Below are 11,499 nucleotides of genomic sequence, written 5' to 3' on the forward strand. Positions count from 1 at the left end.
GTAATAACACAAGAGTGAAGGAAGTGCACTCTGCACATGCTCAGAAGTACCATGTGTTATGACTGTGTTTTCCCGAAAATAAGACCGCGTCTTATGTTATTTTTTGTTCCAAAAGTTGCATTAAGGGCTTATTTTCTGGTTAGGTTTTATTTGGGGGGAAAATACGGAACTAATTGTGTCTGTCTGGCTGATGAATTTAACTGGGGCTTATTTTTGGGGTAGTAGGGCTTATATTACGATCATCCTGAAAAAAAATCATGCTAGGGCTTATTTTCCGGTTGGATCCTATTTTCGGGGAAACCAGATATTATTCACCTGTCATGCTCCAGAACCGTTAGAAGATCCAGGTTTAAGCCTGTGATGGTGGCACACGGAGCCATATCGGTGGGCACGCGAGCATTGCTCTAGCTTAGCTCTGGCACTCTTGCGCGCGCTGGCCAGCTGATTTTTGAGCCTTCCGGACCCACCGGAAGTCAGGCAAACGGGCCATTTCCAGCCTCCGGAGGGCCTCCGAGGGGGTGGGGAAGGCCGTTTTCACCCTCCCCAGGCTTCTAGAAAGGCTCTGGAGCCTGGGGAGGGCAAAAAAACAGGCCTACCATGCCATCGCGTGCCAAAAGTGTTGGGAGCGTGGGGCGGTTTAAGCCGTTAAACCCCAGTTTATATTAGAACCTTGATTGTAGGAAACAACTGTTTCCTAGCTTGTTCTAGAGCAATGACGGCTAACCTTTTTGCCATCATGTGCCAAAAGTGGGGGGGGGGAATGCAGGGGGGTTGTTTGTGTGCATGCCCACACCATAATTCAATGCCCCTCCCCCGTGCATGCACACGCAATCCCCCCATGCTCCCTTTTGGCACGCAATGGCATAGTGGTCCCAGTAGGAATCTGGGGAGGGCCAAAACAGCCTTCCCCACCCCACAGAGGCCTTCCTGAGGCCGGAAACGGCCCCTTTCCTGACTTCCGGTGGGCCTGGAAGGCCCAAAAATCAGCTGGCCAGCGCGTGCATGCGTGCTGGAGCTGAGCTAGGGCAATGCTCGCGTGCCCACAGATATGGCTCCGCGTGCCACCGGTTCTAGAGTCATTTCGCAATTACACAAATGCCTCAGGTTCGAATCCTACGCCGAATCAAACCAGGGCTCCATCCTTCTAATACAGGAAGGATGAAGATTGTGTAAACCGTGTTTTTTTAAAAAAAAATCAGGTTCCACAAGTTCAGGAAAGTTTTGGTGTCTCAGAGAACACGCTACACCACGATTGCTTGGTTGAAGCAACCCAGCTCACGAGATTTCCGTTTTACACACACGGCGCAAGGACGGAAGGCCGAAAAATGAAACCGTTTTGGATTTTAGGAACAAAAAAACAAAATAAAAATCCCTTAAAGAGGAAGGCTGAAGTACAGACGTGTTTGTCTAAGAGACAAACCTCACATCTGCCTTCCCTCAATTATTCTCTCTCCCTGTTGCCCTGCAGCCTGAAAGGATATTAATTTAATTATCAAGCAACTTCGGTGTTTTCCCCAAAGACGAGATAAAGAGGAGGCGAAAATCTTTTCTGAACCGAATTCAAGTCCCGGAGATGTTGTGGCATACATACATCCACATAATTGTCTCGTCAGAAAGACTGGAGAAAAACAAACGCAAGAAATGTCGTAAAACGAGACAAAACTCACTTATGAAATGTTTCACTTAAGAACAGAAACGTTGGACTCAAATTGATTCAAATTCAGGCCCTTGGTAACCGGCATGTACATGTAGTTCTCGACTTATGAACAGTTTCACTGAGCTACCGTTCAAAGTTACGACGGCACTGAAAAAAGCGATTCTAGGACCGTTTTTCACACTTAACGACCGTTTGCAACATCCCCGTGGTCACATGATCACAATTCAGACGCTTGATAGTTGATTCATATTTATGACTGTTGCAGTGATCCCCTTTTGCGACCTTCCGATAAGCCAAGTCAATGGAGAAGCCGGATTCACTTAATGACGGTGTTACTATCTTAACAACTGCAATGATTCGCTTAACAACTGTGGCACGAAGGGTCGTAAAATGGGGGCAAAGCTCACTTAACAAATGCTTCACTTAGCGACAGAAATGTTGGGCTCTATTTACGACGGACGTGGCATTCAGGGGGTCATGGTTAGGGTTAACCACCTTGCTTGAGGATTAGCTATGATCTGTTTCCAAACTGGGAAACAGCTTTTCCCAAGCCGTTTTTTAAATACGGGGAGTCCTCGATTTACGACCACAATGGAGCCCAAAATTTACGTTGCAAAGCAGGACAGTTGTTAAGTGAGTTTTGCCCCCATTTTACGACCTTTCTTGCCACAGTTGCTAAATGAATCAGTGCATTTGTTCAGTTAGTCACACGGTTGTTAAATGAATCGGGCTTCCTCGTTTGACATCGCTCGTCAGAAAGTTGCAAAAGGGGATTGCGTGACCCCAGGACACTGCAACCGTCGTAAGTATGAGTCAGTTGCCAAGGGGCTGAATTTTGATCACGTGACCATGGGAATGCTGCCAAGGTCGTAAGTGTGAAAAAGGGTCATAAGGTAAGTCGCTTTTTTCAGTGTCACTGTAACTTCAAACGGCCCCTAAATGAATGGCGTAAGTCGAGAACTAACTGTAACCTGCATTTTCCCATATATTTATTTATTCCTTGACTTGTGGAAAACCAGTGAGCGGGCCGATGAAAAGGGAAATTTGCAGTGGATCCTTTCCATCTTTTGCTCAACATTTCCCCTTCCTCCCTCTTAAGATATGCCTCTTATTAGGTTTTGGATCTGGGTTCAAATCCAGCTCTTGAGCCAGGATTGGTCACAAGGAAGCTAAAGAAAAAAGGTGCAATTTTAGGCAAAACCATTTCATCACAACTTAATACCCCCCCAAAAAACCCCATAGCACAACTGTGCTACCCTCCTTCATCAAACCAATCTGCAACTTCTAATGTGTTCAGATGCTGGAGGATGGGAATTGTAGTTCAGCACATTGGGAGGGTTATGGCGGGGGAGATCATGCTTCGGAATTAAATGGGTTACAATAAATCCAGAGAACATTCACCTGGGACACCTCTTAGGATCATAGTGTTGTGGGCGTGGAAAGAATGCCAAAGATCATCTAGTCCAACCCTTCGCAGAGTACAAGGCCAGTCATTAAATTTATTCGTGAGAGGTGGCGATTCAACCTCTTCCTTAAAAACCCAGAGATGGAGAACTCATAACCTATGTACCATGTTTCCTCCTAATATATATCTTACTATCTGATCCAACATGCTTTGGCAAATCCTAGCCTGACGAGAGAGCCGGGTTAGACTAGATGACCTCTTGATATCCTTTCCCACTACAGTTCCTTGATCCCTACAGCTGAGGGAATTAAGTTCTGCAGCTCAAGAAACGGGTTTTTGCCTGAAGAAATCCTGATTTTATTGAGAAGGAAGTCCTTTGACTTACAAACACAACGGAATCCCAAATTTCCGTTTGCTAAATAAGGTGGTTGTTAAGGGACGTTGTTCCCCATTTTGCGACCTTGCTCGCCACCGTTGTTAAGTGAATCACTGCCGTCGTTTAATTAATGACACGGTTGTTTAAATGAATCTGGCTTTTCCCGTTGAATTTGCTTGTCAAAAGATCGCAAAAGGAAAACCATACAACTCTGGGACACAGCAATAAATACACATAAATACATGTCAATTGATCAGGTGACAATAGGGGAAACGGCCGTGTGAAAAATAGTCACAAGTCACTTTTTTCAGTGCCCCCGTACCTCCGACTCATGACCCCAACTGAGCTCAAAATTTATGTTGTCAAGTGAGAAGTTTGTTAAGGGAGTTTGCCCCATTTTGCAACGTTTCTCGCCACCGTTGTTAAGTGAATCACTGCGGTTCTCAAATGAGTACCACGGTGGTTAAGTGAATCAGGTCTCTCCCCCCCCCCCACATGGACTTTGCTTGTCAGAAGGTCACAAAAGCAGATCACGTGGCCCCGGGGGCATCATTGCGACCGTCATAAATACGAGTCGGGTGTCAAGCATCCGCATGTAAATCACGTTGACCGTGGGGAAAGCTACAACGGTCGTAAGTGTGGAAAAACGGTCCTAAGTCACCTTTTTCAGTGTCGTCGTAACTTCGAGTGGCCCCTAAACGGACTTTTGCAAATCGATTACTATCTGTGTGTTTGCATTCCTACTTTGCGACCCCAGATTCTAACATTCCAACGCACAAACTCTGCCCATGTGCGAAGTTTTTATTTTTATTTTATTTTATTTTTCTTTCCCAGATCCTACGGAGCCCCTGCCCACTTGAGCTTTTAAAAGTTCTACTACTAGCCCTTCTACTACTTTGCAACACGCTGGAAATCATTTGCAAGAAAGAACCTCCCAGTTTTCTCTGCCGGTTTCCAGCGGAAATCTGTCGAGTTTTTGTTTTGCATGGAAAGAAAAACAGGCATCTCGCCCTGACGAGAGGAAGCGCAAGGCCAGGGGAGAGACTGGCCATCACCGTCACTTCCTCCTCGGGGGTCACTCGGGTCAGTTTCAGTCATCAGCTGGTGGCAAACTTCAGGATCGGAACAGGGGATCAAACTGGCCATGCCGGGGGCGGGGGGGACGGGGGACGGGAGGGTGGAGGGCAAACAGGATGGCCTGGGGTCTTTTCTTCATGTATGCCTGCCTCTGGTTTAAAAATCCTGCCCCATGCCCGTCCCAGTTAAGTGGAAACTGTGAGGAAAAGAGAAAACTCTGTGTATGCTCAGAGGCACGCTTGTCTCAGATCCAGGAGAGCTGGGGGAGGATCTTGTCTAGCAACAGGGGGAGAAAGTTATGCCTGGATCTAGAATTGTGTTTCTCAACTGTACCACTTTAAGAGGGGGTGGGGTTTGGACTTCAATTCCCAGAATTCCCCAGCCAGAAGAATTCTGGGAGTTGAAGTCCACTCCTCTTAAAGTGCCCCAGGATGAGATACATCGATCTAGAGCAGTGATTCTCAACCTTAGAGACTTTAAAATGAATGGAGGTCAACTCCCAGAATTCCCTAGCAGGCATGGCTGGCTGGGGAATTTTGGGAGTTGAGGTCCGTCCATCTTAAAGCAGCTGAAGTTGAGAAACATTGATCTAGAGCAGTGTTTCTCAATCTTAGAGAGTTTAAAATGAATGGAGGTCAACTCCCAGAATTCCCTAGCAGGCATGGCTGGCTGGGGAATTCTGGGAGTTGAAGTCCCTCCATCTTAAATTGGCAGAGGTTGAGAAACATTGATCTAAATGGACTTCAACTCCCAGAATTACCTAGCAGGCATGGCTGGCTGGGGAATTCTGGGAGTTGAAGTCCCCCCATCTTTAATTGGCAGAGGTTGAGAAACATTGATCTAAAACAGTGTTTCTCAACCTTTGAAACTTTAAAAATGGACTTCAACTCCCAGAATTCCTCAGTAAACATAGCTGGTAAGGAATTCTGGGAGTTGAAGTCCATCCATCTTAAATTGGCAGAGGTTGGGAAACATTGATCTAGAGCAGTGATTCTGAACCTTAGACTTTAAAATGAATGGACTTCAACTCCCAGAATTCCCCTGTAAACATAGCTGGCTGAGGAATTCTGGGAGCTGAAGTTCCCCTCATCTTAAAGTGGCGGAACTTGAGAAGTAATGATCTAGAATTCGAAAGAATCAATTAATCTGCCGGATGCCACATTTTTCCTCAGAAATTACTTGGAACAAAGGGAAAATGCCGCTTTAACAATTGTTTAGCAAGATGGGGTGTGTGTGAGAGAGCTTTTGAACGACACCCCAAAATTTCAGGAAACCCCAGGTAGAAGGGAGAAATCTGAAAACTGTGGCTGGGAAGAAAAAGAATGCGAAGAACCCAAATTAGAATTTATTTTAAGTTTTCCTGGATGTAGAAAAGTGCACAGAGTGGTCCAAAACTTCAAAATGGCCGCTTTTTCTGCACAATTTGAAAACAGGACTTTGATTGGTCCAGCTGATGTTTTGACATTTTGGACGTGTCCCATCAATACCCTAGGATTTTACCCAAAAAGAAAGATTAAAAAATAAAATACTAGGTAAATAAATAAAATTAAAACAGCCCTTGACTTTAAAACGCTTAACCGTTCAAAATGACAGCAGCCCTGGAAAAAAGTGATTGATGAACGATTTTCACACTTATGACCGTTCCCTGTGGTCATATGATTAAAATTTGGCACGCTTGGCAGCTGGCATGTATTTATGACAGTTTCCGTGTCCTGGAACCATGTGATCCTTTTTTTTGCGGGGGACCTTCTCACAAGCAAAATCAATGGGGAAGCTAACTTAAAACACCGGCAGCGATTCACTTAATAACGGTGGCAAGAAAGGCTGTAAAATGAGACAAAATGCACTAAAAGAAATGTCTGGCTTAGTAACAGTAATGTGGATCGTAACTCGAGGACTACCTGTAAAAAAAATGGCAGGAACAATTCAGGGCCAGCCTGAATCTGGAGCCACTGTCCCCGCTCGGCTGTGGCCCGTGTAGCCAGACCTGGGTTCAAATCTAGACAGATGTCTCCCCGAGACTTACTGTTGTTGGATTTCAGATCCCGGTGGATGACGGGCACGATGGCGCCACAGTGAAGGTACTCCATGCCTTGCGCGATCTGGACTGCCCAGTTGATGAGGATGTGCGGCGGGATGCGGCGTCCGGCCAGCATCCGGCTGAGTGGTCCTCCGGCCGCATACTCCATCACCAAACACAGGTTGGGCCCCTGCAGGCAGACGGCCTTCAGGACGATGATGTTGGGGTGCTTCAGCATGGCAAAGAGACGAGCTTCCTGGCGCACCCGCTCGGCCGTAGTACTGATGTCCTCGTCCGGATCCTGACGGGCCGCCTTGACCGCTACCAACTGCCCCTTCCAGCTACCCCGGTAGACCTTCCCGAAGCCCCCCACCCCGATCACTTCCTCCAGCGTCAGATCCCGAAAGTCAGCCTCGGGAGGGTCCGCGGGCGCCGCGTACGCCCCCGTCTTGGGCGAGACATAATTCGCAGGGAAGATGCCCACCCGGTCGTTCAGCTTCCCGGCCCACCAGCCTTCGTCGCCGGAGATGGCCGAATCCCAGGACAAGACTTCCACCAAGTCGCCCTTGCGCAGGGTCAGCTCGTCCGTGCTGGCGGCCTCGTAGTCAAACAACGCCGTCCAGACCGGGTTGGCGCAAGTGATGGGACCCCCGACTCGGGAGCCTGGCCCCCAGCCGCCCACCAGAGGGGCTTTCCGGAACATGCTTTTCAGTGGCTCCATCGTGCCCTCCCGGCCTCATCGGGTCCAGGAACATGGACCCCGGAAAGGAGACCACGGGGAGAGCTCCGGAGCTAGCTCAAACCCCCTCCCATCGGGAAAGGCCATCCACGTCTGCAACCCGGTCGGGCTCTACATGCCCCTCCAAGGCTTCTCAGGCGCCCGCGGGCGCCGCGATCTCTTCCTCCTCCGTGGGCGCGGGCGGAGGCCCCGGGTAGATCGCGGTTGCTTCCTCGTCCTTTCCCCGCGAAGGATCCCGATCCAGCGGAGGGGAGGGATTCCCGGATCCTTCCCGCCAAGATCCCGGCCGGCAACGGAGGCAACCCGGGTCTTGCAAAGCGTCCCCCGACGGCTCCTTTGCCCCGGTCCTTTTCCTTTCCCTCCGAGCGGCCGGACGGAGCGAGGCGGGCAAGGCTGGGAAGGCGAGGGCGGGTCTGGCCGGCTGGGACTGCCCCGCTTTGGAGGCGGGTCTCCCCGGCTAGCTGGCGCTCCCTTCTCCGACGGGAAGACAAGGCGAGGCTGGCCCCGGGCTTGGAGCCGAGCCCAGCGCCGCCTTCGCCCGCTTTGCCAACCCTGCTGGGACGGGGCAGAAGCGGCGCCAGCCTCCGGGGCGCACAGCGCTCCTCGTCTCCGAGCGAGAGGCTGCTTTTCCTCCAAACTTTGGGCCGCCTCGATTCCCCATGAAGTTGGGGATGATGGAAGCAGGAGTTGGGAGTGATGAGCGCTGGAGTTGGGGTTGATGGGAGCAGGAGTTGGGAGTGATGGGAGCTGGAGTTGGGAGTGATGGGAGCTGGAGTTGGGAGTGATGGGAGTGATTAGAGCTGGATTTGGGGTTGATGGGAGCAGGAGTTGGGAGTGATGGGAGCTGGAGTTAGGGGTGATGGGAGTGATGGCAGCTGGAGTTGGGAGTGATGGGAGCTGGAGTTGGGGGGTGATGGGAGTGATTAGAGCTGGAGTTGGGGTTGCTGGGAGCAGGAGTTGGGAGTGATGGGAGCTGGAGTTGGTGATGGGAGTGATGGGAGCTGAAGTTGGGGGTGATGGAAGTTGGGAGTGATGGCAGCTGGAGTTGGGAGTGATGAGAGCTGGAGTTGGGGATGATGGGAGCTGGAGTTGGGGATGATGGGAGCTGGAGTTGGAGCTGATGGGAGATCGAGTGCCTCGCCCTGGAGGATCCCTTCTTAAGGGGGTGGTGAGCTTGGGAGGATCGAGGAATCTGGAGAGTCTGATGGCCAGGGAGACTTTTTTATTTTATTTTATTTTATTTTTCTTTTGCGCGGTTTGCCGCTTGCAGCTGAATAAGGAAACCCCGCATCGATTTGAACGTCTGAATGGGTCATCATGGCTCTTTGTTTCGAGCCTGTTCAAATTAACTCCTTTTTTTTCAAGAAGGGTTTTTGGTTGATAGCAATAGCATTTATTGATTGATTTGATTGATTGATTGAATGAATTTCTATACCGCCCTTCTCCCGAAGGACTCAGGGCGGTGAACAGATTAAGATTTCATATACATATAATAACTTTTTATTTTTTTTTATAAACAGTAAATAATAAATTGGATTAACTTGGTGTATCTGCTAAGACCTTGGCATAGAATGTAGATGTTTATGCTAGCCCTGCTTGTTGAAACAGAATGGTCTTCAAGGCACGTCGGAAAGTGCGAAGATCTGGGATTATTCGTATTCCAGAGGGATACTTAGACTTATATGCCACTTTACAGTGCTTTACAACCCTCTCTAAGTGGTTTATAGAGTCAGCCCCTTGCCCCCCAACAGTCTGGGTCCTCATTTTACTGACCTCGGAAGGACAGAAGGCTGAGTCGACCTTGAGCCAGTCAGGATCAAACTGCTGGACATGGGCAGAGATAGCCTGCAACCCTGCATTCTAACCATTGGGAGGGAGGGAGGGAAGGAAGGAAGGAAGGAAGGAAGGAGAGGAAAGGAAGGAAGGAAGGAAGGAAGGAAGGAAGGAAGGAAGGAAGGAAGGAAGGAAGGTTAATAGCATTTATATACCGCTTTGCAATGCTTCACAGCCCTCTCTAAGCGGTTTACAGAGTCAGCCTCTTGCCCCCCAACAGTCTGGGTCCTCATTTTACTGACCACGGAAGGACAGAAGGCTGAGTCGACCTTGAGCCAGTCAGGATCAAACTGCTGGACATGGGCAGAGATAGCCTCCAACCCTGCATTCTAATCATTGGGAGGGAGGGAGGGAGGGAGGGAGGGAGGGAGGGAGGGAGGGAAGGAAGGAAGGAAGGAAGGAAGGAAGGAAGGAAGGAAGGAAGGAAGGAAGGGGAAGGGAAGGAAGGAAGGTTAATAGCACTTATATACCGCTTTGCAGTGCTTCACAGCCCTCTCTAAGCGGTTTATAGAGTCAGCCTCTTGCCCCAACTATCTGGGTCCTCATTTTAGCCACCTCGGAAGGATGGAAGGCTGAGTCAACCTTGAGCCAGACAGGATCGAATTGCTGGCAGTGGGCAGAGTCATCCTGCAATACAACCACAGGGAGGAAAGGAAGGAAGGAGGGAGGGAGGGAAGGAAGGAAGGAAGGAAGGAAGGAAGGAAGGAAGGAAGGAAGGAAGGAAGGAAGGAAGGAAGGAAGGAAGGAAGGAATAGCACTTAGATTTATATACCACTTTGCAGTGTTTTTCAGCCCTCTCTAAGCGGTTTACAGAGTCAGCCTTTTGCCCCTAACAATCTGGGTCCCCAGTTTACCAACCTTGGAAGGACGGAAGGCTGAGTCAACCTTGAGCCTGGTGAGATTTGAACTGCCAAATTGCAGGCAGCCGGCAGTCGGCAGAAGTAGCCTGCAGTACCGCACTCTGTGTAGTATCAATCGTATCAATACAGGTAGTCCTAGATTTAATTTACACAGACAAGGCGTCTAAAATCTGGGATCCATGATTCTTCGGGGAGGGAAATTTGGGGGGGAATTTGTGGTTGCTTCAGCACTGCCACCACTGCCACAGCCCTGCCCAGATGTTTAGTAGACTGATGCCACCTTAGGTCCCTTCGTCAGCTACCACTGGTCAAGTAGTGGTCAAGCTGGTAGGAAATCAGACGTCGCCCACTGATATTCTGCCCATCATCACTCTGTTTCGCTAATCATTCTGGTTCTGGTCAAGACAGACAGAGACTTCCGAGGATCATTAGAACTGCAGAAAAAACCATGGCTATCAAACTGCCTTCCATGGAGAACCTGTATACCACACGAGTCAAAAAGAGGGCTGTGAAAATATCTACAGACCCCTCGCATCCTGGACATAAACTCTTTCAACTCCTACGCTCAAAACGATGCTATAGGGCACTGCACACCAGAACTACTAGACACAAGGACAGTTTTTCCCCCCGAACGCCATCACTCTGCTAAACAAATAATTCCCTCAACACTGTCAAACTATTCACTAAATCTGCACTACTATTAGTCTTCTCATCGTTCCCACCACCCATCTCCTCCCACTTATGACTCTATGACTGTAACTTTTCTGCTTGGATCCATACGATTTATATTGATTATTTCCTGGTATGATGCGATTGCTTATTTGTACCCTATGACTATCATTAAGTATTGTACCTTATGATTCTTTTTTTTATATATAAAGTTTTTTTTTTTTTTTTTTAAGACAAACAGTACATCATTCATTTCTTCCATGTGACATTTCGGTGTTATCTTCAAAGATTTCTTCTCTGTCTCTTCCATCTTCCATCTCACCAAGTCCATTACAAAGGTTTTCCATTAGGATAATATTCAAATTACAACAATTATTTTTCCCTTACCTTACGATTTCTGACGAATCTTGTCATTTTATGTACACTGAGAGCATAAGACACATTCCTTGTGTCTCCAATCACACTTGGCTAATAAAGAATTCTAAATTCTAAGGAAATAGCTCTGAAATGATGACGCAACAGTTATGACAGGTTATTTAGTAAGTTTTAAAAATAGCAGCTATGGTAAATAAAAATTATTGTTTTGGGATGCAAAATTTGAGACAGACAATAGATGGTGGCAACGTTTCTTTTCTGTATCTCTGCTGCCATCTAGTGGTCACCTTGCAATTTGCAATTAATTTGCAATTAATATTAATGTAGTAGCAGCAAGAATCAAGCTCCGGCTCATGACTTGCAAAGCCAGGAATTGAAAATCATTTCTCATTGGGGGACAAGACCGCCACTCAAAGGGAAGCGGACCCAATAGCAAGTAGCGTAAGCGCTTAAATGCCCGCCCTTTGTAGTAAAGATACCGAGAGCAA

The 11,499-nt window shown here is 48.3% G+C and overlaps 1 protein-coding gene across 1 annotated transcript in view; it reads right to left on the minus strand.

The window, feature by feature from the left end:
- Positions 1–7,774, minus strand: part of MAP3K11 (mitogen-activated protein kinase kinase kinase 11) — a 32,833-nt gene extending 25,059 nt beyond the window's left edge. The window contains exon 1 of the mRNA XM_034424367.2: positions 6,542–7,774. Coding sequence (XP_034280258.2) covers positions 6,542–7,256 — 715 coding nt within the window. The 5' untranslated portion in view covers positions 7,257–7,774. The remainder of the gene's footprint in view (positions 1–6,541) is intronic.
- Positions 7,775–11,499: the final 3,725 nt, after the last annotated feature.

Source organism: Pantherophis guttatus, chromosome 18 (genome assembly GCF_059756535.1).
Source record: "Pantherophis guttatus breed Tessera chromosome 18, ASM5975653v1, whole genome shotgun sequence".
Lineage (NCBI taxonomy): Eukaryota > Metazoa > Chordata > Lepidosauria > Squamata > Colubridae > Pantherophis > Pantherophis guttatus.